Source organism: Syngnathus leptorhynchus, chromosome 14 (assembly GCF_054491065.1).
Source record: "Syngnathus leptorhynchus isolate UIUO chromosome 14, UIUO_Slep, whole genome shotgun sequence".
NCBI classification, from domain to species: Eukaryota; Metazoa; Chordata; class Actinopteri; order Syngnathiformes; family Syngnathidae; genus Syngnathus; species Syngnathus leptorhynchus.
In genome coordinates, this window is record NC_141208.1 from 4,206,134 (window position 1) to 4,233,989 (window position 27,856).

At 44.0% G+C, this 27,856-nt stretch overlaps 2 protein-coding genes across 3 annotated transcripts; both read right to left on the bottom strand.

Moving 5' to 3' along the window:
• Positions 1–420: 420 nt before the first annotated feature.
• Positions 421–2,456, bottom strand: LOC147046115 (RING finger protein 11-like). The gene is made up of 3 exons (XM_085930539.1): positions 1,856–2,456; positions 1,371–1,540; positions 421–1,275 (listed from the first exon to the last, which is right to left on the bottom strand). Exons 1-3 carry the CDS (start codon positions 1,976–1,978, stop codon positions 1,104–1,106), a joined length of 465 nt encoding a protein of 154 aa, XP_085786665.1. The 5' UTR covers positions 1,979–2,456; the 3' UTR covers positions 421–1,103.
• Positions 2,457–2,771: 315 nt separating this feature from the next.
• cacna1eb (calcium channel, voltage-dependent, R type, alpha 1E subunit b) lies at positions 2,772–27,649 on the bottom strand. Of its 2 annotated transcripts, XM_085929546.1 has the most exons (47): positions 27,243–27,649; positions 23,467–23,766; positions 21,737–21,842; positions 21,359–21,498; positions 18,554–18,657; positions 18,319–18,477; positions 17,311–17,501; positions 16,846–16,949; positions 16,652–16,767; positions 15,974–16,027; positions 15,674–15,754; positions 15,353–15,562; positions 15,174–15,286; positions 14,951–15,063; positions 14,750–14,881; positions 14,471–14,540; positions 14,008–14,125; positions 13,536–13,603; positions 13,362–13,429; positions 10,848–11,591; positions 10,544–10,758; positions 10,350–10,482; positions 10,144–10,273; positions 10,010–10,069; positions 9,840–9,946; positions 9,502–9,513; positions 9,135–9,231; positions 8,880–9,040; positions 8,622–8,759; positions 8,339–8,540; positions 8,102–8,266; positions 7,613–7,723; positions 7,445–7,525; positions 7,226–7,345; positions 6,965–7,030; positions 6,669–6,760; positions 6,416–6,590; positions 6,223–6,350; positions 5,779–5,875; positions 5,593–5,698; positions 5,404–5,511; positions 5,243–5,343; positions 5,062–5,168; positions 4,877–4,976; positions 4,452–4,584; positions 4,198–4,337; positions 2,772–4,088 (listed from the first exon to the last, which is right to left on the bottom strand). In XM_085929546.1, exons 1-47 carry the CDS (start codon positions 27,647–27,649, stop codon positions 3,588–3,590), a joined length of 6,984 nt encoding a protein of 2,327 aa, XP_085785672.1. In that variant the 3' UTR covers positions 2,772–3,587. The 2 variants fall into 2 exon arrangements, with proteins under 2 accessions (XP_085785672.1, XP_085785671.1); XM_085929545.1 differs by lacking the exon at positions 9,502–9,513.
• Positions 27,650–27,856: the final 207 nt, after the last annotated feature.

Genomic DNA, 27,856 nt, shown 5'->3' on the forward strand with positions numbered 1-27,856 from the left:
ATGCAAGCTCTATTCTTGTAACTCACAGAATTTGGATTTGCACAAAGGTTTGTGCAGTGAAACGTCCCTCTTTCTCCACTATATGCTGAATGCGAGAGGGAATTAAGAACAAGAAAATGTCATGCTACCACCACGGTAACCTGCTGCAACATAAACAAAAATGATCTCGTGATATTTCAATCTTGTAACAGCTGATTAACTTCTGTCCGTACACTAATGAGGGTGAAAAAAAGTAAGTGTTGATAGTGCAAGGTTATAAGGTCTACATATATTAATATATTATTATTATTTTACATATTGTTCTAAAGTGCAAATCAGTGGATTGGATGAAACATGTGCAAGCATATTGCAATCCACCTGAGCCCTTTACATTGGCTGACCCCATGATGGCATGTTTTTTCTTTTTTTTGGGGGGGGGGGGGGGGGGGGCTGTGGGGCAACATTCCAACAATATTGCAGCCCATATTGCTGAAGTTGCTGTGTTCACATCACACAAAAGTCATCTTTGACTCCTAATTGCCAAATGCATCTGAAGGACACTACGTACCTTGGTAGGTACTGCTCTTTTGGTTAGCAACAGAGTCCAAATGCACAGTTGACTCTTTAATGTCTGTGTGTGAGTGAATGGTTTGTTTTTTATTTTTTGAAGAGGGGCATCTCATTGGGGGAGGTCACTATTTGATGAAATATCACCGCGTTACATAATGTGTTTATTTTAATTACATACATAAACACTCCACGCACACAAATGAGCCAATCAGAATGCATAAATATATCAAGTAAAGCGTGACTTCGCCGAGACGTTAGGCAATTGCTGCTAAGGGGTGGAGATCTCCTAACATATTTTAAGATTTTAGGTGAATAATTTAATAGTCAGGTGACCAATGAGGCCAGCTCAAGTGGTCACACAAACACACATCTGTGCTACAGTTTCGTCGTTCTTAGCGACACGTGTGTGTGTGTGTTTGAGGGGGGGGGGCTTATTTGAAAATCATCTTTCTCATAGTGCAAGACGACAGCCAACCTTTCCTGTTGTCGTTTTTAAGCTCCATTCACTGTTGTCGCACATGAGGCGAGCTGACGAGGGAGGGAGGAGGCGGGCGTCAGTTAGTCTCGTAGGTGGAGAGCAGGGCGGCGTCGACGGGTTCCATGCAGGACGGGCAGGTGAAGGACCTCATGAGCCAGTCGTCTATGCAGTCCATGTGGTAGATGTGCATGCACGGCAGGAACCGCACCGGGTCACCATACACAAAATCCAGCATGCAGATCACGCACCTGGACAGAAAATAAATGTCAACCGTCTCTCGTCTGCGACTCTTCTGGTCTGTGTGGATGCTAATGTTATTGAACTAGCATGAAGTCATACTTACTCTCGGATTTTTTTCTCGGAGCCATCTTTTCCGCCGTCATACACGCCCTTGGGCAGGTGCTGGATCAGTCCGATGCGCTGAGCGATGCGAATCTGCTCGTCCTCTGTCAACTGCGTTGCCAGACGGGCTTGGCTGGGCGTGGGGTGGTACATGGGCATGTGTGCCTGCTCCTGATGGAAGATATTTTTCACTTTTGTCTCATATCAAAGTGGTTTGAGAGTCAAGTTTACGTGACGCGCATACGTGTTGACATTCTTGAAAAGTCAGTCACGTGATGAAAGTGACTGTTAAAAAAAAAAGTTGCTGCATTCACACCCGTAGAAAAGTTTTAAGTCTTCAATGAATTGAATATGCAGTTTGGGATAACAATGACCATGAAAAACTACGTCTGGATTTCACGACTAGTTATTTGGAGCGACGTTTGTCTTGTTGATTGAATTGCTGCTTTTAAATGATTCAAGTTCTAGTTTAGTTACGTTGCTCACCTGGTAGGGCGGAGGCGGCTCCAGGTCTGGATCCGTCCCGTCCCCGAAGCTCGCCCTGTCCGACTGTGTCTCATGAAGCAAAGAGATGTCGTCCGACGTGGGTGACTTCAAGCAGTTGCCCATTTTGTACCCCTTTTATGTTTCGTGTCGGAGATGTAAAATGAAATAAATGATACAACCGACGCCCACTGTGATCTTATCTTTAGATTAGGTTACACATACACACACAAAACAATGATTCACTATAAAGACGGCATGTTCCCTGTCACTTTTTAGCAAAGCCTTCTCAGTTTTAGCTCATTTTCTTTCAACGCCAAAACTCCGCGTCGAAGCTAAAAACAAAGAACTCTTGCTAGCGGTTAGCCAGCTAGCTTTGTCCACCAGCTGGGCGACTTCCTCGATCAACGTCGCTCATTTTCTCGCTCCTACGGAATGTTGTACACAACGAATAACAACGACGGAGTCGGAGCCGACGGTTTAACTAAACCCTCTCGAGCACCGACAGTGGCGACATGCTCGTGTTTTATCCTCCACGAGTAACATTAAAATAGTTTTCAAGCTATCCTGACTCGCTCGACAGTGACATGCTAAGTGTCGTTTGGATATGACGTCAGTAAATAACTCTCTGCGCTCATTGGCTAGTTTCACCAGATCCAAAACAATGAGAAAATCACTATACTGCATACGTCATTGCTAAAGAAAAACAATATATATTTCAAATTATAGAAAAAAAAATCAATTACTAAAAAATGCACAAGGCATAAGTAATTTTTTATTAATTTATTGCTGATCGCCTTGCTTAGTATTATGCACAGGGCTGAATAAATGCACTCAACACTGTGAACTTCAGAACACATTTATTCGTATATACAGTTATCATACACGTAAAAAACAACAATATTTGCGTCGTCTTTTCTTTGCATTAACTCGTGAAATAGATCTCATTTTTTTGGGGGGGGGGGGGCTGATTGTCACAGATTTTTGGCTTTGTTGGGCAATTCAAACGAATACAAATCTTTAGGGACCATTAAAACTCTCAAATGTTATGAATAGTCTGTACATTATTGGCAAGTAGTAGAGTAGGTTAAAGATGGCATCTAAATATGGCGTGTCGATGATGTTCCTAATCCATTTACATGGCTCCGTTTGTAAAAGGTCTTGGGGGGGAAAAAAACAAAAGGAACGACAGACAAAATATTTTAAAGGTTCGTTTAGCTGGTTGAAATAACAAACATTTTCCCCCTAGTATTCTACAAGTGCATTCTTATCTCGCAAATTAAAGGGAAAAGAAAAAAAACACACCCCTCTCATGCGGGTCCGTTCATATTGTTAAAAGAAAATATGGATCATTATGTGGAAAAGTGGTGTCAGCTCCCCTGCATGGATGCTGTGATGTCATTGTATTTATCGAGAAAAAATCATTGATAGGAAAATGTAGTTACATATTCACACTAACCCTAAATACTGCAAAGAGCAACACTTAATCATCTAATGGCATCATATGATTCATTCATTGAATAGTACTGTGCAAAAGTCTCAGGTTGCCATAAGGTTCCAATGACGTACGGTTCCTCAATCATCAAGTAAAAGGCAGGAAGTAGACCTTTGTTTTTCATTTGAACGGTAAGTGTTGGGTGTGAATTGGCAAGCAAAGTTTCAGGAAGAGTTTTGCGCTGCTGTCAGCTTGAGTTTTACAACTATGCAGCAAAGAGTCGCCGCCGCGTCTTTGTCCCTAGCAGCGGTCGTCCTCCTCCGTATCGCTGAGCGGATCGCAGCCCGCCACCGAGGCCGTCTGCGCGAGACGCTTGCGAAAGTGTCCGTTGGGGATCTGCCAGCCGGTCCGCAAGCGCGGGCGGGCCGAGCTGACGGTGTTTGAGCGTCCCAGACTGCAGGCCACAGCCGCCTCGAAGGTCAACGTCTCCATGGGCCCGGTGGGATCGGGGCTGTGGTCCTCCTCCTGGGAGGCCAGGAAAGGCTCGGAGGGGTAGCGGCGCAGCGGTGACGCGTGACGACCCGCCTCGTCCCCTCCTCGCTCTCCGCCGACTGTCTCCTGCTCCCGCCGGGTCGCCTCCGTCCCGTCGTGCTCGCCGCCGACGGAGGGGTCGGCGCGACACACGAGCGGCGAGTAGGTGATGTGAGGACGAGAGCGCGTTGGGGTCTGTGATGAAGGCCGTCGGACACTGGGGGTGCTGGACTCTGATGTGGATGGCACGGGACTGTCCGAGCTGTTACCCTAAACACAAGCGACAACAATCACTCGAGACAACATCTGGTAAGGGCCGGCTGTCCCAATACTTTTGCGCCATGTTCTCAAAAATATCATCCAATGATGTAGTTTGTACTTGTTTGTCCCGGGGGCGTGTCCTCTCCACGCTGGAGGAACGCGACGGCTGCAGGCTGCGTTCCTCAGAGTTGCAGCGGGACGCGTTAGGAGAGAGAAGGTGGCAACGCTCCTTGGATCGACCCCGCTCGGACCGAGACACTGGTCAGACATAAATGATGATGCAACGTTGAAGTAGTTTGCTAGTTTTTGTAGCTTAGTGAGACTACGATGTGCTTCACGTCACGTTTCCACAAACGCTATCGGCTGGCAGACCTGCAGCCTTGTAGCTCTTGTGACGAGGTCGATAAAAGCGCTCGGGACTTTTCTCTTCCTGCCAAAGACCGTTGACTTGTTGGTCCGAACCGGCGGACGCCGAACGCTTCAATGATCCGCCGGCAGCCTCGGTCTATAAAAACAAAACAAAACAAACGAAAAAAAATAGACATTACATTCCGATCATTAAAGTTAGACACTTTCATCTGCATGCTTCAGTGAGAAAAGCCGAGCCTTTGGCTTCATGTACCTTTTCAAATGATGACTTTACAGAACCCTCTGGCAGTGGTAAAGAACATATTTACTCAAACAAGTGATTTTTTGAAGATTAATTAGAACAGGTGAAAACTAATCACCAGTCAGCAAATACAGGAAAATTACACCCCCCCCCATAACGAAACTCACAAAGTTATTTTTTTGCTTACCGGGTTCTGTTGCTGGCCAGCATCAGTGTCTGAGTTCATGGACTGTAAAAATAGCTCCTGTGGCGAAATAGGACTCAAAGCCACAAAACCCCCACGAGTCCTATGTGAGCATTGAACAAAAAAAAACAAAACATGTACACACATAAAATGATACATGCATAGAGGCAAAGTGGAAATAAACCAACAGGGCGGAGCCAGCGCTGTGTGCCATCATGGGTAGAGGTTGCGTGTTGGAAAGAATGTCCTCGGGGAGGGTGGACGCATCCAGACGCTTGAAGATCAGGTTGCTCTTCTGATTACAAACACAGCAAGTGCATTTTTGATTGTGATGTTGAATCGTCAAAGCCCAGAAGTCGTCGGTCTGACCTGAGCTTCCAGCTGTTGCCGCAGTTTCTTGGCTTTGTTCTGTTTGAAGTAGTCCATGATCATCATGGAGGCGTAAATCTTCCCCACCGTCATGTCCGTGTCTGCAAAAGTGGACTCGCGTCAACGCTACGGCCAAGGCAAACACGGCCGTTTGAGCTCACCTTTGTTGATGGGTACCAGGAGGTCCAGGTTCTTCTGCGGCAGGTAAGGCCAGATGATGCTGATCTCTTTTTGAAGTTCAGCATCCAAAGCGATGCGGTCTTCACCACCTGTGACACATGCGCTTAGAAGATTTGACCTCAGCAGATGAATGACCTCGCCCATCTGTGCATTTTTTAAAAATCAATCACCTCGAGCTATTTTGATGTCCAGTGCCGTGCGTATGAGAGACATAAGCGTTGAGGTGAAGTGCACCGTCATGTCCTCGTCCACCGGCATGTTCATCAGCACCAGCCTCTGCGTGACAATAAAAGCAGAAGCTGATTTGCAAACGTTTTTATTTTTCCTTCAAAGCATGACTCGCTTGCTCTCGTTACCTTATAGGCAATCTTGGCGGGACATTTTTTGCCGAGGCCCAGTGGAGGAGACATGTGTGTTAACATCTCGTACATGGCCGTGTAGTGGATGCGTCCACTTCATAGTGCAAAAAGCAGAAGGGAGAAAAGGAAAAAAACAAAGAAAAGAAAAGTTTCAATGACCTGGTATCATTTCTTTGATTTGGACATGACTCAACACAAATCGGAATTTGCTGCCCTCTATTGGAGAGAGATAAAACAACTGAGGAGCATGCTGTCAAATAAAATTAAATTTATATATTTAAAAAATATAAAAAATAATTAATAAGTTCAAATAATTTGACCGTGAGCCTTCATTAATTCTCACTCAATTTATTTTGTAAAAAAAAATAAAATCACCATAAGTAATGAATTAATAACGCGGTTTAAAATCCCATTACATTGAATACAATAAAGGGATCTCACCATGCCAGACGATCGTATTCTCCCCAGATTCGGACAAACTCGTCCAGGTGATGCGGTCCGAGGATGGAGGAGTCTCGCGTCAAGTACTCAAAATTATCCATAATGACAGCCACGAAGAGATTTAACATCTGCAAGCAGAGACAAGGCTCATCAAAACTGACGACAAGCATCTTTGTATGGTTTGACTTCTGACCAGAAAGGAGCTGAAGAAGATGAAGGAGACAAAGTAACAGTAAGCAAAGTCTGTGCCGCAGCCTCCCTCGTGGTCCGGCGACAAGGTGAAGGGGGCGATGGAGGGGTCGGGCTCGCACTCCTGGCCCGACAGACAGGAAAGCATGATCTCCTGCCAAGACTCCCCCGTTGCACTCCTGATGTTTTGAAAACCCAACAAGACATGAAACCACTCAAATGAATATGAACGTGAGCAAACATTGCACGAGGCCCACCTGAAAAGCAGCATGAGCGCGCCGAAAAAAGTCTTAAAGTTGTTGTGCTGATTGATGTGGCTCTCATCGTTCAATTTGATATTTCCAAAAACCTGCGGAAAGACGTGGCAGCCAGTAACGTTGGAATAAATACAGTTGAGCCTCCAAAAGGGCCAAATATGTCAATAATTCTTGTTGACTTCCAAGTTACTCTAATTTAAAAAAATCATTTGAAATCATTTAATGTATATAAAAAAAACAACTAATAATTTCTTCATTTTTTTTTCTTCAAGTTTTGTTTTCAATGAACTGCTTACCTGCATTCCGATGATGGCGTATATGAAAAAAAGCATGGCGATGAGCAGGCACACGTAAGGAAGTGCCTGTTGCAGATAAAAATGTCAGAACTAGTCAGACTTTACATTTAATTCACATACATATACACACAAATCAACCATTTAATGGCGAAATTTCTATTACAGCTCATTACCAATACCGACGCAGATTTTACTGGAACCATGACTAAAAATCAAGAGTGAAGAAGCAAAACATACACACGGAATACAATAAATAATGACCTTGAAAGACTGGACAAAGGTCCAGAGCAGAATACGAATGGTGTAACCCTGCCTCAGCAACTTGATCAAGCGGGCTGTTCGGAAGAGCTTCAGGAAGCTCATGTTGATGCTGTTCATGGACTGGACCGAAGAAAAAAAACAAAATGAAGCACATAGTCGTCGTTATGATAAAGTCTGCCTTGACCACAATACGTTCCAGCTGGAGTGTTTTGCTTTCACCTGTAAATCCACAACAATCTCAGTGATGGAACCGAGCACTGTGATGAAGTCAAAAATATTCCAGGTATCTCGGAAATAATTCTGCGGGAGGAAAAAAAAAAGATAGCAAAAAGATTTTGCATTTTCTGAGTTGAGTGAGAGACGTTTGTGGTTTTGGTGTTTTCTTACCACAAAACCAAAGGCCATGATCTTGAGAATGCACTCCAGGGAGAAGAGGACAGTGAACGCTGTGTTGAAGTGCTTCAGAACTGTGTCATATGCCGTGGGGGCTGAGTGATACTGAAGAAACAGACAAAAAATATCATAAATTCAATTAAGAAAAAAAAAAATGAAATTTTCACGTCACTCAATCTAGAATCGTTCTAATGAAGGCGAGATGTTTTTTTCAAATGACATTTTATCATACTGAAGAAACAGACAAAAAGTATCAGATTAAATTTAATTAAAAAAAATTGTCCTGTCACTTAATCTGGAATTGTTCTGCTGAAGGCTAGACGTTTTTTTTTTTTTAAATGACATTTTAGCAAAATATACCAGTACAATGATATTATCAAAGTGTACAGTGCATTGTACTAAAAAAAAAAAACCATTTCTGCTGGTACTCCGCAATAGAGCAATCGGACATCCTTAGCTCCAATTTGAGGCAACTTCTGTTACCTTCATCATGAGGACTACCGTGTTGAGGGCGATCATCACCAGCACGGTATACTCGAAAGAAGGCGACGCCACAAAGTGCCACAACTTGTACTGGAAGGTTTGCCTGTTCTGGGGCATGTAGCGTGTCATGGGCTTGGCACTGATGGCAAAGTCAATACACGCCCTCTGAAAGACACCAAAAAAAAAAAACTCTTGCGTCATCGTTACGTGCGTGCAGTGCTACGACAGGAGCCGCACCTCATTCTTCTCCAGGCTACACTCCTGAATCATCTTATCGCCCTGCTCTTGGAAAGTGATGATGATCAAAGCCACGAAGATATTGACGAAGAAGAAGGGAAAAACCACAAAGTACACCACGTAGAAAACGGACATCTCCATGCGGTTCCCTCGACTCGGCCCCAAGCTCTCTTCGGTCACGTCTGTGGAGTGCTGCAGAACCCTGTCCGAACGACAAATTCAATTGAGTTTGTTTTTTTTAAAAAACGTTTTAACGAGCGCGTGTAGTAATAAAGACACCGACTGAGGCCATCCCTCGCCGGTGGAGACGGTGAAGAGAGTGAGGAGGGCCCAGCAGACGTTGTCGTAATGGAACTCGTGTCTCTTCCACTCTCTCCTCTTCACCTCCTTTTTGTCCCTAGTGTAGTCGATGTAATAGCCTCTGTGAAGCAAACAATTATGACCTTCTTAAATAATGCCCATGAAAACTAGAATGATGCTTCTTTGTCTGTATTTGTCAGGCTATATTTAATTTAAAAAAAAAAAATCATGGCGCACTTACTGGCATTCTTTTTCCGTGTTCATGGAGCTGTCGGTGCAGTAGAAGAACTTGCCCTTGAAAAGCTGCACGGCGATGACGGCAAAGATGAACATAAAGAGCTGGTACACGATGAGGATATTGAAGACGTTTTTCAGAGATGTCACCACACAGTCAAACACGGCCTAGGAAAAAGAAAGGAGGGAAACCAAAAAAAAATAAAAAATCAATCCAGATCTAATTTGTGATTTCAAAGAGAGAATATGTACGGATGATTACTTTGAGTTTAGGAAGCCTCTTGATGGTCTTGAGTGGTCGTAGGACTCTCAGAACACGGAGGGACTTGATGGTCTTGATGTCTCGACCTTTGTTGTTTCTATTGGAAACATTCAAATAAGATGTTTAGGGTCGAGTTTGGGCAGTTTTGAACCAACATCTCAACAACACAACAACAACAACAAAAATCCAGAAAATATTTGAAAGACAATGGAAGTTTTTTTTGGTGTGTGATTCTGATGTCATCGAATATATATTTTGGGAGACAAGAAATAAAACTTAAAAACACCAAACCACTCATTTTGGAAAAAAAAAGGTAAATAAAGGAAGATGACAGTGAAGATTTAGTGTGACATAATTAAAGGTTTACCCCATCACATTCCTGGGTGCCCCCACAGAGATAAAATCCACAGGAACAACAGAGAACAAGACGGCAGAGGCATAAGGAGAGAGACACTGTGAAGCTGGAAGAGTCACAGCTATAAAGTCACAACAGAGAAATTAACAAAAGGCAAAACCCTTCAAAAAATTGGTGACATCCAGAGACGACAGAAATAATCGCTGTAAATTCCTGACCATACAATTAAAAAGAAACATTTCCTTTTGTTATCGAAGCAGAATGCAGTGAAAAGCAAAAATGCACGAGCCGTCGATGATGAGTCAACGTGTTAGTCACTGGCAGACAGGTGCTTATCTGCAGCGACTCACGTCAGAGCGAAGGCAATGAGCGCTCCCACCACCACGATGAAATCCAGGATGTTCCACATGTCTCGGAAGTAGGAGCCGTCGTGCAGGATGAGACCCTGGTTGATCATCTGCGATAGACACCCTTTGAGTCATCTTAAAAATGAGTCATGTTTTGACAATGGTGGGCCTACCTTGATGACCATTTCAAAGGTGAACACCCCGGTGAAGACGTAATCAAAATATCGTAGCACCTGATTCAAAAAAGCAGATGATCGTTCTCAACCGTCAGCAATCCAGCACAGAACCAGAAATGTTATTTTTGTACCTTGTTTCTTTCCGAACTAGCGCAAACGGGATCTTCGGCGGCCAGTGCAATGCTGCTGGCCACAATCACCAGAAGGATGCTCATCTCAAAGTAGCGTATATTAACAATGTAATGGCAGATTCTTCTGATCCTATGGACCAAAGGTAGAACACAAAAATTGTGAATCACTTCTTGAAAGATGTAAAATGATTTATTCAGTATCTTACGGGTTTGAAGCCTTGAAGAGAAACATGCTATCCGGAGCAACAGCTTTGGGAGTAATCGGAGGTTCCTCGTCCTCGGTTTCTTCATCTCTGTCTCTCTCATCCGAATGGTAGGCTTCCAGCTCTTTACTGTTCACTACAAGAAAGGAAGTTTCGTCTAATCTTGTGCAAGAAGGATCAGAGACGTTCAAGACTACCTGTCATGGGAGTCAACTCCAGCAGCGGTTGCGCGGACATTTCAATGGCCACGGATCCTTCTGGATTGGATTTGTCGCGGTGGAGGGAGCCTGCGCGTTTCTCGGTTTCAAGGGTACACACGGAGTACTCCGTGGCTTCCAGACCCATCTCCACCGGGATGGTTGGACAATCCGAAAGCCGCTTGCACTGAGGAGGTTCGGGAATGTCAGACATCCTGAGGCAGAAGACAAATGATACAAAGAAATAATCAAAGACATTGTATTTGGTGTCTAGTTCAAGGTCAACTTTAAAAGGTAACCTTACCTTCCATCTTCTCCAACGTCTGCATACGGGTTGACGATACACGTTCCAGAGTCTTCCTGGGCGTGGCCTTCTGCCTTTGCTTTCTCTTCATTCTCCTCCTGCTCATCCAGGATCCTCCTCTCTTGACTGAGTGAGCGTTTGAGCAGCAGCGCATCGTGTGGCGTTTGCGTGCAGTCCAGGCTCTTGGCCTCGGGGCGAGCCTCTCGGTGACGGTGGCGTCGGTGTCTGGCCCCTTCCTCCGGCCCTTGACCCGGTCTGAACTTGCGAGCCATCCTGTGTCGACCCCCGCCTGTCGTTCGGTGGTTAGCACCACCTGTTTTCTCCTCGGAGAGGTTGACCAAAGGCTCGGCCGCAGGGGGCTCGGGTATGGGGATGGTTATGGACATGGGGGGTTCGGGTAAAGGCATCCCCACGGACACGGGGGACTCGGGTAGGTGGGCCGGGCTGGCTTCCGCGGACAGCGCGGGTACATGGGTGGAGGGCGTTTCGACCGTGTCCTCGGCAGGGCTACTGAAGAGCTCCTCCTTGCTAGCTAGTTGGCGGCGCTTGCGCAACTGATTAGCCCTCTGCTCCCAGACCGACATGTTGACTTTTCTCCGCCTTTCGCGGCGGTTGGCGAAGGCGTTGGAGCTGTTCAGGGGCTGCTCATCCGCGGCTGACATCGCGCCGTCTGGATCATCGGGGAAGGTAGGTCGACCTCGGTGGATGGCGCGTTTCCTGTAGAGGTAGGGTCTTCTTCTGCCACTAAAGAGAACAATACACACTATGTCAATGCTTGGCGGCATGGACAATTCGCTCGATTTTTAAACGACTAGTTTGACATTTTGGATACTTATTAAGGATCTACTCAAACTACAAACTTAATGTAGCTTAGCCAAGCATAGCGTATACCGTTGTAGAGGGGAAACAGCTAGCTAGCTTCTGTTACAGAAGGTAATGTTAGGTGCTAGCTAATACAATTTGACTTCCTTCATTCACTCTTGCTGAGATCCGAAGCATGAGGATTTTTTTGACTGATTGAGTGAAGTCCCGCTAGTTGTTTCCCCCTGTTCAAAGCTAGTTCAAGTTCATCACTAAATACAAGCAGATTTTCCAAAAGGTCAAACTAGTGGATAATAACATTCAGGTCGCATAGCAGATATGCAAGAAAATAAAACAAACCAAAACAACTGAAACTTGTCAGAAAAGACTAGGCCTTTCCGTGACTCTAAAAGTGTAATGGGGGAAAAATATGTAAAATAGTCCAAGCTACAGAAATAAAGGCATCCAAAAAAGAAGAAAACATGAGGTTACCTGGGATATAATAAGTGAAAAAACCCACAAGACCACAAAAGGGAAAGTGCAGGATTAACACAAAAACCTTGTGTCAAATCTAAAGAACAGAATCTCAACAACTGTTTCAGGGGAAACATTTTCTAGAGAAGAAGACAGATGCATACAGTTTTACTTACTGTTATTCTGATTCTGTTGTTGTCCATGTAATAAATGAGTGATGACTTGAAAACAAGACATTAGTTTTACAACACACACAAAACAGTAGTGACACAGTCCAAAAATGTGACTTCCAATTAACATCATGTGCAAGTTCATGCAAGTTTCAATGATATGGTTAAGATTACCACGCCGATGCGTTTGAAATTATCGTAAAATGATCTCTCGTGGTGACTAAATGTCATTTTGGTCAGTGCCACTTTACAACAGGCATAAAACGAGACAACATGATGGAATAGCAAAAGACATTAAAACGCTGCAAAATTATCAATACGCTACATCCAACAAACATATGACACAGTGAGGGAGTCTTCTTAGCACACTCTTAATAATGCTGCATAAAAATAACCCAAATGTGGATTCATATAATGCAATTTAAGGGGTGAACGCAATGTGGTTTGAGTATTTTTGTTTGATTACATTTAGACCCTCTATAAGTGTATATTTTTGCATACAGAGCAAAAATCAACATGCAGACACTTCAAATTTTCTTTCAGATCATCACATCTAAATATTTGGCAGCGATTTGTGAGTTACTCTAATAAAAGCATGCAAAACTAATGCGTGCAGCCCTCGAGCAAGCTATGTCTATGCTTGGATGAGACATTCTTTCTTTCTTTTTTTTTTTATTGGGAGGATAGCCTCGGTAATTAACTCCTTCACTTCCAGGCCAGTTAAAAGGAATCTTTGACGTGTATAGCCGTCAATGGCAGTGAATGATTTAATAGGAATATCTACATTCTAAAGTGTGTCTTCTCCCACTAGAGGATTACAGACTGACTCAATACCTTGACTGGGTCATGAAGCACCAGGTCACTGCCAGGCTAAAAGTTCATAACCAATCTCAAGAGCAAAAGAGGTCAGAGGTCAGTACCATAGCGTGCAATTGCCAAAAAGTGTGAGAACTCACTATTGTTACATAGTGGTGTTCAGAATCCATTTAAATGAAGTCGAGGGACATACAAGTCCATTTGTTTTTCTCATCCCGGCATGGTCATATGTTTATGTTAACCCTTAACTTACTCCGATATTAAGCCATCCCTGCCTCTGGCATACCGTTGGTTGAAGAACTCTTCCTCCTCCTCTTCATCCTGGCAAAGTCAAAAGGCACGCTGTTTGATTTAGGTGACACTCGATTGCATTTTAGAAGGGGGGGGATGAAAGCAACAGTCAAATGTGCAGATGCCAAGATCAAACCTTTGTCAGTTCCTGTGCATTGGCCAGATTATCCACAGCGATGGCCAAAAAGACATTGAGGAGTGTGTCTGACAGACAGGCAGTTAAGAATAAACAAAACACCGTATTTGGATTATTCTGCGTTTATCGGGTTCTATCTCCATTTAAGAAAAAAAAAAAAAAAAAGGATTTCTCTTTTCTAGTTTATTTGCTCAGCCCCGCAATTCCAAAGCAGGTTATCGCTTATCTCAATGCAAACAATCCCTTATGGAAAATTGGACGTTGACACAAAGCCAAAAGTGAAAATATTAATTTATATATTAAATATTAAAGTAAAGTATTGCTGGAAGATCATAGTAGCAACATCGGCCGTCCTGAAATATGCTTAGACTCCTTTTTTTTTTGGACTCCCTGAGATATTCTTGCCACTGTGGCCTAAATAAGAACATCTGATCAGAGCTCCATGTGTTATTCTCAGTGTCACCAAGGATACAGTTTCCAAAAAGGGTGAGCACTATAAAGTAGATGGATGACCACATCCCGTACTGCACGCCTCCTTGCGAGCGAATCCCGTTATACATCACGTCATTCCAGTCTTCGCCCGTCAATATCTGCAAATGGATGAAACACAAGATGTCTCTTGAACAAATACGAGGACTAGAAAAAAAAAATAGCAACAAGTAAACATAACAGGTCGCTTCGTTGAAGCCGCAGTGGTGTTTGTGTCAGCTCTGACGTGGATTTGCTTCACGTTTGGGATGTGCGCATATGTGCGAGAGGATGCGTGGGCGGGCAGCGGAGGCGGGCGGGCGGGGTGGGGACGGCGAGGGAGGGAGTGAGCGAGCCGAGTTGTTTAATCTGCGCCCGGGGTGAGAAATCTCATCGGGTGCGATGTGTCATGGAGGCAGAATGGAAGAAAAGAGGAAAGGGGAGGGAGTGGGGGGGGGGAACCAAACCTGAAACACTGTCATGATCGCAGCTGGAAACGTGTCAAAGTTGGTGGGAGTGTAATCTTCAAAGATGAACCTAGAAGACAGAATCAAAGCCTGCGGTCAGATATGAGGAACTATTTTTGTTTTCTTCATCACATACATAAGGAATGACAATAATAGCATCTCAGTGCACCACTTATGTCCAAGTGTAAAAAGGCTTCGGACCAACATGGCAGCCGCGGAGCCCCTTCATAATTAATTGATTTGTAGCGTTAGCGACATGCAAAGATCGCTACGGCCTACCGTCCTCCAAAAAGTTGCATCCCCAACAGGGCAAACACCACAACAAAGAGGAAGAGCAGGAAAAGCAGACTGATGATGGACTTCATGGAACTCATGAGCGACACAACCAGGTTCCTGAGAGAGGCCCAATATCTGGCAAAAATAGAAACCTTAGTAATAAAAGTACTCGCAGTGGAGTTTGGGTATTGGTGTCCTGCGTACTTGGTAATCTTGAAAATCCTCAGAAGTCTCAGCGCCCTCAGCACGCTGATGCCAAACGACATACCGGGCCGGAAGAAGCCGTAAACGACCTCGAATATGCTGCCCACAATGACCTGCAAAAAAAAATAATTCTTGATTCTTTTTGACAAAGGAATGTCAAGGGAAATGAAATATGAAATAAAAAAATGTCTTCTTTAATGGTCACAAATGACGAGGGACTCACGCCACAGTCGAAGCAGTTGAAAGACGAATGGAAGTAGAGACGGAAACCCAAACCGTACATCTTCAAGAACATCTCAGCAAGGAACAGCCCAAGGAACACAAACTCTGCATAGTCTGGGGAGAAGAAAACAAATAATCCGTGAGAATAGAATCAATGTCATAGACAAAGCGGCGACCCACAGAGGAAGATGGTGAGCCAGTCGGGTTGGTTGTGGTGCACGATGGCCACGCAGATGGTGTTGAGAGCCACCAAGCTAAGAACCATCAGGTAGAACGTGTCCGTCTTCACCATGCGGCGGATGGAGATGCGCAACATGCGCTCTTTGCGACGCAGGTAAGCGGCCGGACCGCGCCGACCGCTGCGGAAGTTCATCCTGGAGCGAGACATGCCTGCCAGACAGAGATGGGGGATAAATCATCATTATTATTATTATTATTATTATGAGCAATGAACTTGGAATTAAAGAGATGGAAAATGAGAAGAGCAATCAAAAGGCTCACTGGCAGTGGACATGTCCGTGTACTTGTCATCACCCGGGGCTCCTCGACGTGCGCCCGTCTTCTTACTTGCCCTCTTCAGCACTTTTGATATGAAAACTCAAGTTTAATGTACATAGTAGTTACCAGCTAACAGTTAGCGTAGCTTCTTCAATTTCAGCAAAAACATTTTGGTTTTTTTTTAAATAAAATTTTGTACTGCATTTAAAAAATGTTGGTTTTTTTTGTACAAAAACATTAATCATTAAGTGTCTTTAAATTTTGGACACATTTTGAAGTCATCCAATGAGACAACGTCCTTACCATCTAATGCCGACCTTCCCGAATTCTTATTCTCCTCTGCCAGCATGACCTCCTCTGCAAAGAGAGAAAGCCTGAACGTTCTAAACAGTATTTCCACCATTTATTCACTCAACTGCAGATGGTGAGAAGGCGTCGAGCAGGAATTCAAAAATAAAAGACAAATATTTCGAGGCTGATGAAAAACATCTCGTCGAATATATGCCCCACCCTCGTGCTAATCACTTTCCCCTTTTTTTTTTTTTTTCCCTCCTGCGCAAGGGAACCATTAATTTGTGAACGCTGCACCCGATGACAAATTGGGACAAGTGCCTATTAGTCTATTTGAGGAAATACGGTACACATGGAGTGGCCAGTTCCGATTTTTTTTCCAGCGGGGTTGGTGCTGATGTAAACGCTCCGAGGCCCGTGTGACCTCCTTGAGAGAAGGATCTCTTATTCCCTCCTCGATGCTTGCAATATTTCTCACTCTCGCTTCCCACACTCACCCACATCAACAAGCACACACGCAATTCACATGCATACGTGTGCACACATTTACAGTAAGCCAGTGAGTCAGTATCACCTTTTCTCACTCTCTACTTGCGTGGGAGATGGCCAGTGCAGACGCCGTTATAGCGCTTGTGTGTGCAGCCCGATGTCGGCTGAGTTTAGTTTCAGAAGAAAACGCTCTTGCAGTACCTGCCCTGTCTATCCAGGCCCGGTAGCCGTTGAGTTCGCGCTCCACCTGCTGCTGCCTCCGAAGCTTCATGAAAGCTCGTCTGTTCTCCACCCGCTCCCTCTCCTTGGCAAACTCTCTAAGGTGGGAAAGATGTGGATTATAAAAAAAAGAGAAGATAAGGTCTTCATAGGATATAGGATGTGGTGACACTCACCCGGAAAGGACTCCCAGAACTAAGTTGAGAACAAAGAAGGAGCCAATGATGATGAGTGGGATGAAGTACATCCAGTTCCATGTTGTGCCCAAGGCATCATTTGTCTGAAATGACATTTAGCAAGAATTTTTTTTTTTGAAATGTAATTTAAAAGCATGTTAAAGTTCAACCAAATGTCTCCATCTCAAACATCTCAACCCTTAAACCCATCAGATATTATAATGTCTATTTGGACACTGTGTTGCTAGGTAGATTTTATGGGTTTCCATGCTAAAATAATAGATATTTAATTTACATATAAATATTTCAAACAGATTATTTTTATTTATTTTTTTACATCAGTGCAAAATTTAAAAAATAATCACTTGTTGCTCGGCAGAGTTTGTAGAGCACTATTATTTGTGTCGTGCCTAAAACAATATGGCCATCAAATAAAAAAATACCAAAAAAAGTTTCCACACGTACGTTGTAGAGAACAGCCGTCCATCCCTCCATGGTGATGCACTGGAAGACGGTGAGGACGGCAAACAGGATGTTGTCAAATTGCGTGATGCCGTCATTGGGGCCGATCCACGTGTCGTTACAGTCGTATCTCTCCGGGCATTTCCTCACGCCGCACGCAAAGGCCAATTCGGACGAGTCTACTGTTTCATTGTCTAAAAAAATAAATCAATAAATAAAAGAGCACCTTAGGTGTTACTACAAGTTGCGAAGCTGGATTTTGACCTCACTGGCTTTGCTTGGCATACACAAGAGGGACAAGCATGAACAAGGACACCGGCTGCCGTGTTGCATGCGGTATTCTTTAACGCCTCGCACGCCACTCATGTTTCGCCATCTGTCAAGTGTCACAAATCATCCACTCCACTGTTGGACACTCGGGAAAGCTGCAAGCGACCCGCCGCTGTTGTGAATGTCACTTACAGTGGAACAGTAGAAATATGATGTCATTCTGTCTTTGAAAAGATTTTCTACTCGCCTTGATTAGTAGCGCTGGGAATTGCAGAAAGTCAATTGAATTGAAAGCATAAATCGGGAAATGAGGAAAAACTATCTCCAAAAGTAGAGTGGAAGCCGCAAAAACATTGCAAGATAAAGCTAATGGAAAATTGTCAAACATAATTTGTGTTACACTCAAAATGTGTGGCTTCACTTCCAAACCAAACGCGATAGAAAATGGAGAGATGGTTAATCTAATAGCTGAAATGTTCAAGTAGCACATAAATGTTTTGTTTTCAAACTCAAGTGCGGCTCTATTGTCCAGCAATTAATTAATGGTCGCTGCAAAATGGACCGTGGGATGTAGAGACATGTGATCCAAACACTTTTGCTAAACGTGCGGACACGTGCCACTGTCCAAACAACATGTGCACGCCCACCAGCATACCAAAATGTTCTCCGTAACCATCTAAGCCACTGGCCACAAGATTAGGTACACCTACACAATTGAATAGAAGAGACCGGAGAGCGTACCGAGAATGTCGACAGTTGGCAGGCAGGTGTGGTGAAGCTTCCCGCTGTAGAACTCCAGGCCGATGATGGCAAACATGAGGATGGCGAAGAACAGGAGCAGACCGATCTGCAGCAAAGGGATCATGGCCTTCATGATGGACTTGAGCACAATCTGGAGACCTGAAGGGGAAACACAAATGAGTCTTAAACTCCACCTCAGTCAGTTCCTTATTGTCACGAAGCAACTATGACTCACTCGGGATGCCGGAGACGAGCTTGAGGGGTCTCAAGACTCGCACGGCCCTCAGAGTGCGAAGATCCACGGGGATGTTCATGTGAGCTCCGGCCGTTGCCAGGATCCTAACGGACACACATTGTCACTTAATACTCGCATGGCCTGTGATAGGAATATAATATACAATATTTTCGACATGGCGCGTGACACACTTGAAAGACAAAAATAGCCTAAACAAAGAGGTGGAAGTTTTTCCTCTTGCGGGAAAAAGCTTGTACGCGTTTTTCCGATGACGTCAAATGTGGAGCGGATGAATGGTGCTGAGGCACAATTTGCATTTTTCGAAATACGTGCAGCATATGTAGTATGTATATAATGCAGCTGGCAGGCATTGCAATACTCACCACCCCCCCCCCACCCACACTGACGTACCTCCACCTACACACGACAAGCAATGCTTAAGAAAAATAGCATCAATTAAACACAATGTGCAAAATCATACATGCATAAACTTTGACATGTTATCATGACATGTCAAGCCTATTAGTTGGAGGATAGAAGGTGTCACATGGCAGAGACTCCAAACCCAGACCCACGCAAAAAGCTCTCCTGTAAGCTGTGGGAGCCAGGAGAGCATGAATGTGTGTGTGCTTGAGTTGCTGATTGTGAGGCACTGGCGAGAGACATTCAAAAGGAGCCGTGGAGTGGTATTCTGTGGAAACAGCCTTCAGTCCAAACACAGTGGCCCACAAAAAGCAGCAGGCGGGGTCGCCGCTTCAAGGCCACCCTGAGTTTTTTTTTATTACACTTTGGTAACCTTATGTTACAAAACAGCGGGGGCACAGTTTTAAAAATGGAAAACAAGAGTGATGCAGTGCATTTGTACACCACTCAATTGTAAAATAATCAAATAACTGGCTATACTGGAAATTTCGATGTATAAAATACTCAACATGGAGTTCCACAGGGTTCAATTCGAAGTCCCATTTCATGATATGTTAACACAATTGAACAACAATCAATACTTCTTTCTCTCTATGCTCGATATAGAGCTCAACCCCCTCCGCCGACACACACACTTATCATTTCTTCTATTCCGCCTTGAGTGAGTTAAGCGAGAGGCTGACGTCTTCCTGCTTGTCTTCATTGTGTACATGGTTGCAAAGTGGCGGCGGAAAGACTGAATTAATTACATGCAGCCTCTCCCACACACCTCCACCTACACGCCCAACGCCGCCAACAGCAACCATCGAATAGCAGTTAGCATTTGAGCGCAGCACATTTCTGACTTTAATCCAAGATCAAGAATTTATTTATGCAATGCTACCGGATGGGAATGATGTCATGTTGATGTATCGTTGATGAATCTAAAGAGGTACAAGCAAGTTGGGGAAATCAGTTGGGAGCCATTTCGCTGCCGTAGGACCGCCCCCCCCCACCTTTCCCCATTTCATTTAGCCGACAGGTACTTTCTTCACTGCCATTATCGTTTGAGACTTTTTTTAATTGCGCTGCATGTCCCAAATGATTGGCCGATAGCGATTCATTAATACCAAATGGAAATGGACGCCGGCAGCGCTGGCCCAGTGGCCTCGATTGGATTCCCACGCGGCTTCCGTGACACATGTGCACGCTTTCTTTTAAGTCTGACTTACTTGTGTGTATGTGTGCGTATGTGACAGATAGACAGAGAAGCAGATGTGCCGAGAGAGAAATGTGTCAGAAGGCAGGCGGGAAACCAGGCCGTCCGTCACCAAATGTGGTTTCAATTAGGCAACGTGATGTCCGGGTGGCACTAAATACGCAAAGGTTACATGAATTCCATTCACGCTTTTAAAAAAAATATCTACAATTTCAATTGTAGTCCCCTCAAAATTCTCGTAGCCCAAAAATTTCTTTCTTCGACTATTTTTGCAGATGTTAGAAAGAGGCGTCTGCGCCGTTATGGGAGTGAACATAGTTGATTTGTATCTCAGCCAAAACAAAAAAATAATGCATTTGTTGAATTGATTTGTAAAATGATTCCCAATGTACGTTGCATGCTGAGGTAATTTATATGAATGAAAAATGATGACATCCACCACATAAATCCACACAACTCAAAATGTGTCCACCTACACTTTGTTCAAAATACAGCTTCCTGATTGGTTAGCCTTTCTTTTCATTACACAACCACTTCACTCCTATGCAATTAATTCACCAAACCCAGAGCTCAGATTAAAACTCTCATTATGTGTGATTTTTTTTTCTTTTGGGGAGGGGGGGGGGGCTGTTTGCTAGCCCGCTCCCCCCCTTGTCAATGAATAGAGCGAGGCGCTGGGGGCGACGGCAAGAAGGTTCTAGACACAAGCGCCAATCCACTTATCCACCCACCTAACATGGAACGCAAAAGCCTGCCTGCCTGCCTGCTGCTCCATGGAAACCTGTCGGAAATCTACATTTGTATCCGCTTGCTCTGAATCGACGACATCTCCTTAACAAAAAAGGCAAAACTCATCTCTTGGGGTCAAGCTTCACGCTACCATGAACTGAAGCGTTTACAGAGCCTGCCTGGCGAAACGCTTCAACGCACGCGCACGAGACCACAAAGTGTGTCGGAAATTAATTTTTCGCTCCAGCAACCGCGGATCAGTCAAAGCAGAATAAATTTTGAGGCAATTTTAATTGAATTTTGAAAAGTTTGTTTCTCAGTTTGTATTAGAATGTATGGAATAAAACAAAAGACATTGATTTGTGAGCAGCAACAGCAGCAGGCGATTCAATCCCAAAACAATCTGTTGAAAACAAACATTCCGGTTGCCGTGGAGATAAGGCCTCGTCACTCACCCACTGAGCACCACGATGAAGTCCATAACATTCCAACCGTTCCTCAGGTAAGAACCTTTATGGAAAACAAAACCCAGCGCCAGCAACTTGATGCCCGCCTCGAAGCAGAAGATCCCGATGAAGTACGGCTCGGTTTTCTCCTGCACACATAAAGACGGGTCACACAGTCAAAACAATAGCGTGAGCCAGCCTGCAATTACAAACGTGTGTGTGTGTCGCACAAAACACAATAACACACAGCTTCATTGTTGTTTACACAAAATGTCAACAACGACTTTCTTCCCACATGACCATTCAATTGAATAATCACTTAGTTACTGAATGCTCATTTCTAATATGCTAGCTAAGCATTAATTCTCAAGTCATTTTTACACTCACCAGTCTCTTTGCCATGGGGGTCTTGTCCTCTCCGGGCAGGTGCTGCTCCAGAGCCAGCACCACACAGTTGGCGGTTATGGTAGCCAAGATCATGTACTCGAATGGCGTAAGAGCCTCAAAAGTTAAGAAAAACTCATTTGCGCCATAAAAGACTTCAAGTGTCTTTTAAAAGAACTCAATTGCATCATCGTGAAAAAAGAACCCGATGGCTGATGTTTATATAACAGTTGAATGAAGGCATAGTTTGTTTTGTGATACGACAAGCTGCTGTCGCTATGGTAACCTTCAAGTCTTTTAAAATACTTCTTCATGGTGAGACATGGAGAGCAGGTGAGAGAAGAACCACAGTGGCGCTAAGTCACCTTGGCCTGAATGAGAGGATAAAAGTTCTTGTTGTTAATGTCTTCTCCTCTTCCAAGGAAAGGAGGTCAGCGCATCACAGAGGACATCACGCTCACATTGACAGAGTCTCTTATTGATAGCGGCTTAAAATAACAACACGTTACTAGTGAGGGGAAGAAAAAAAAAAAAAGTGTGAACTAGTTCACATCTCCTTGATATCCATCTTGCACGACACGGCTCAGAAAGTACGGAGTGACGAAGCACAGCCGCCCGAATCACATTGAATTCATCGGAATATTTTGCACTCGGAGCCAACGGAAAGGGGAAAGACGTGGGTCTGAACACGCCGACATTTTTTGCCAAAGCCCTCCCACACGCCTCTCTGCCGATTCCAAGGCCCCAGAGCGAGTTTTGACCACTACTCCCCCCACTCCCACACTGGTTAGGTAACCAGAAGACGATTTGGGGTGATCCACGGGCGAATGCGTTTGGGCAGTGAACTCCATCGGATTGAATGTTGTGCTGCGACGGAGAGAAACACGACACCCCACACACTCACAAACATCCTGTGCACAAAACAGCTGAGTTGGATTTGAACCGACACCCACTCAGAGCACTAGAAGGCATCCAGAACTGTGCTTACATGTGCCCACACTGTGCGAGCCTCCCCCACAGGCTGCTACTGCTGCTGCTGCTGCTAGGTCTAATGATCACCGCGTACACAAACACACGCACTAACTTTATGTCCTGTGCACACCATGGCCAATTGAGTTCAATGCAGGGGGGGCTCTACGGACAAAAGTATTGGGACAACTACTACAGGAAGTGAAATATTGCAACCATGATTGCTCATTCAAGTTGATGGATCATGTTCTGTGTGTTTGGGGGGAATATTGTTCAAAAGTATATCATTGTCATAAAATTAGTTAATATCATATTTGTAGTCGTAAATGAACACAATACGTATATATAACACCGGGCTTCTTTGGGGATATTACAATATATTCGCTAATGGATGAAACTTAATCGGGGGGAAAAAAAAGCCCAGTTAGTGGAAAGGCTTTCAATGCAATTCTTTCAAAACTTTTCCTCTTTCAGGAAAATTATAATTTGATAAGTGGGGAAAGTGCCCAAAAAGAAAATAATGTTTTTTCATAGCGTTGCATTAAAACACAAATCAAATATATTATAATTGCAGTTTTAACCACTTGAAAAAATACATGCAACTCTCAAAGCTAATTACTAATAAAAGTGTGTCTGAATATTTTTGTCCATGTGTTATTTTTGAAAACATAGATATACTTTAAGTTGAATGACGTCTAAAAGTTTGCGGTGCTGTCCGTGGTTCTGAACCAACACGTAAGCACACTTCGATCAGTAAAGGATATGGCCACTCGATGATTCGCCGTGCGTACTTCCTGATCATGTTGTCCTCCGCGAAGATGAACAGAGACCTGTTGACAGTCAAGCAGTTCTGCCGGTGCGGTACCGGGTTATATAGAGCCATGGTCCGGGCCCGCTGCGCCTTGGCTTGCTTCATGGACGCCGTCATCGCGGCCGCTGCGTCGGCACTTCCTCCTCCGGCCGCCCCTGCAGCCCCTGGCTCTTGCGCGTCCCCGCCGCGCTCCGCGTCTCCGTCCCCGGAGTCCACAGTACTCGGGGCGGACTCATCACCGAAGCGAGCCATTCTAGCGAAAGAGTTGAAAAAAAAAAGCACAATTGCTGTCGGTTACTCCATAATACGTCCCGTTTGTGAGGTGCGCTCAAAATAACTTTTTTTTTTGGCATCAAAGATGTGCGCGTAAAAATCCGCGGCAAGTCCTGGGGAGAACTTTACGCATCACAGCCGAAAGTGAGTCTACTCTGCCAGGTTGGTTCGACGCCCGAGTGGCGCCATCGCACGCACATATCTAACTGCAGGATGATGAGGAGGAGGAAGAAGATGATGGTGAGGATCACCTGCTGCACTGGTGAGCTACACAAGTGGTCAGGAAGCGCAGCACAGCAACCCTCCCACCACATGGACTCGCCTGGGACGTCCAAATTGTTACCATAGCAATTACAATCACACTGCTGCGATTAAACAATCATAAAAGACAAATGAGAAAAATATAGCCACCTTTTTTTTTTTTTGCTTTTCACATGAAAATCAATATTTTTTTTGCTGTCAATAATAGTAGTTGTAGTAGAGGTAATTGCTTGAACTAGAGTAATATTTGAAAAGTAGGCCATGGTGCTAATATTGGAGGAAAAGTCAAGTGTATAAATAGATCATGAAATAGATCTGCTCCTTTTATTGGGAGCAGAGAAGAAGAAAAAAAAAAGACAAGTGTTTTCCTCAGGTACAATAAGTGAGACCTCATTAGGGTGCCCTCCCCTTCAGCCTGGTATTCTTTTGCTTAACATGACCACACAATCCTCCAGAAAAAGATTTGGATGCATAAAAGGGGTCGAAAGATGCTAAATAAAGTCCCCTAAATACACATGGGCTTAGACGAAGGATTTGGAACGGCAGCCAAGAGACACTGAAGGCAAACAATTCTGTGAGAGAGTCCCAAACAACAATTCTTACTTCTTGACTTACTTTTTTTTAATCAATTCAAAAAATAGAGATGCTTACGTTTGTGCCAATTTTGTCTTGGCTATCATGCACGTCTCAAATCAATCCATTCATTTGCACTCTTACATAAGACACATCATCATCTAGCGAAATGTTTGTCCGTCTATCCCCGCAAACAGCATCTCTCTCTCTCTCTCTGCCGATCTCCACCGTCTCCAACTCTCGGCTGTTTCCATAGCGACCGGGCTGGCTTCAATTCCTGCTCGAGTTCTTTTTATTTGTGCCAACAAAAGACATCTTTCACAATGGCTCTTCCTACAGAAATCTGCTTTTTGTCACAAGTGCAGCAACTCTACTGTAGTTTGAGCTTTGTGCTACCATATGGACAAAATGAGGAATATGAAGAATCTCAAAGGTGCCCAGTGAGGTACCTTGTTGTCAGCCATGGCTTCTAAATAAAGATCAAGATAGGCTCCAGTACGCCCCCGTGACCCTCATTGGGATAAATGGAGTCAGAAAAATCAATCAGGGATCCAGCCCACCCAGAATTTCCACTATAATCTATATTTAATTTTTAGATGTCTCGTATTCTGGTCATCTCTATTTGCATTTCAATTCAAATGAATTTGAGACATTATTAACAACCTTTGTTCAACTTCCTGTAAAGCTCGTGCACAAAGCTGAGCAATAAAGCGACTTTACTTACACACTTGTGCATTTATATAATTGCACGTAGGCTTTCAGGCAACATTGACTCAAGTGGCTTGAGTATTATTATGTTTAAAATATTCTTTCCTCTTAGGTGTTCCCTAGCAACGGCTATCCGTGCTGTTTGGACCAATGAGTGACACTCAAATGTATGACTAAGTATGCTGTGGAATGAAAGCAAAATGTTCATTAATGGGGGGGTAGAAATGAAGGGTAAGTTTGACTTGGGTTGAAAAACAGCACACGTTCACATGTTGGAAAAGGATTCAACACAATTAAAAGTAAGGAATTTTGAGTCGTAAATTAATCATAAAATAAGATTACAAATTTCGAGATTTTTTTAAATAAAAATAGATCTGGTTTATGAAAACATTTTAAATGTTTTTTCAATAAATAATTACAAAGGATGGAAACAACTATAATAATATAATAGTTATACTAATGTTAGTTTGTCATTAGATTTCTGAAACCCATTTTTTCCAATACAGATCAAATAAAACTCGTACTGTATAATAAGAGCATAATACAAATTTAAAAAAATAACATTAGCAGATATAGTACATATATGCCTCTAGCTATAAATTATTATACGTTGCTGCTAAATACAATATTTGTTTTTGTATTTTCTTTCTGCAATTTTCTTCCCTTTGAAAGTTGCAATGAAGTTGTCAATCCCAAACACATCCAAAGATGCCAGCCACCCTGCTGCTCTCCTACTTTGATTCCCTAGCATCCCCTAATGGACAAAAAAATGCAATACAATCAGCACCCGAAAGAAAATAATAAAAAAAATAGCACAGCTTGGCGTATCCTTTCACATTCCCGACGTGTTATGTTCTATAATAAAAAGTGAGGCTTGCAAATAAACAAGGGGCTGCTAACTGTTGGAATGAATGAATGAATGAATGAATGAATGAATGAATGAATGAATGAATGAATGAATGGATGGATGGATGGATGGATGGATGGATGGATGGATGGATGGATGGATGGATGGATGGATGGAGTGGGTGTTTGAAGAAGAAAGGGGGGGGGGAATTAGTGTGGAGGGATCTGGGGTTAGGTTTGATGGAGAGCCACTCCATACTCAAGTGTTGGCAAACGACTCATCACGGACATTAATTGCTCCTGCAGTCACCGCAATGCTCAGCACACACACACAAATAGTTTGAAGCCATGAATCGGTCGGAAATGATTGCGTGATTCATTGCTTGCCTGCAGAACCTTTAACGAATAAAAAAATAAGCAGCACAAGAACAAGATTTGTTCTGCATGCAAACTTCTTGTCAAGGTGACTCACTCACTCACTCACTCACTCACTCACTCACTCACTCACTCACTCACTCACTCACTCACTCACTCACTCACTCACTCACTCACTCACTCACTCACTCACTTCCTGTGTGGCTGTCTCCAATATTTTCATCATTTTTCTTTTCACTTTTTATAATTATTATAAGATCACATCATACCATACAAAGATGTTTATGTATTATCACTACCACTATTAAATATTATGAGTTGTATGTACAGCAGAATTTTATTGCCTTTACTGTGTATTACATTTTAAAAAGTATTATCAGTGCTTAATCTTCTGTGTAATTTCAGTAAATAAAAAATAAAAAAATCACTATTATTGTTAATATTATTGTATCTATTGTTTTGCATCGGGAGGTTCCAGTAAACTCTTCTTAATATATTTTTTTATTCTAATTGTACATTAATGTATGCTGGAAATGATGGTCCCTGGAAGTAAAAGCACACAGAAGCAGGTGCAGGCTATTTAAAGCCATGAACATATAAGCTCACCTTTGGGGGGCTGACTGCAAACGGAGTCTGCAAATCCAACCCCGCCCGCCACGTCTTCAACTACGATACTCGTAAGAAACAACTTACTCCCATTCCTTTCTGCGAGCTTGCGGCGTGCTCTGTATCTTGTGAGCCTGGTGAGCCATGATGATGTCCCTCTGCTCCACGAGGCCACCGCGGCGCCGAAGAACGCCGTGCGGGCTCGGGGAACCCGAACCCCGATCGGAATCATCCGCTCCGACGCGAGGTAGGTCGAAGCTGGCCGCCCGGGCGGGGAGCTCCGGGAACTCGCCGTGCGGCACCTGCAAGGAGCAGGAACGGACGCCCTGCGCCAAGCCGGGCCGGCCGGCCGGAAGGTGCTTCCGCCAGGGTTCGGGTTCCGGAAGGGACAGGGAGGAGTGCACGCGTTGTTGTCCGCCCGGACCGCACGTGGACGGCGAACGAAGAGTAGGCGTGAGGGAGACGGACAGGGACTGATTGGAACTGGTGAACATCTCTACGCCAGCAACAATGTGAAGATACCTGGAAAGAGACAAGAAAAAAAGAAGCTGTTAGCTATTTAGACTCCAGTACACACAAACATCAAACGCGGGAGTCCCAGTTCCACAAAAAAGTCACAAAAGATGGAGCAAATGCAGTGATTGAAAGAGAATGAGGAGATTGAAGACGAAGCCAAGGCAAAGCAAAGCAGTGAGTCACTC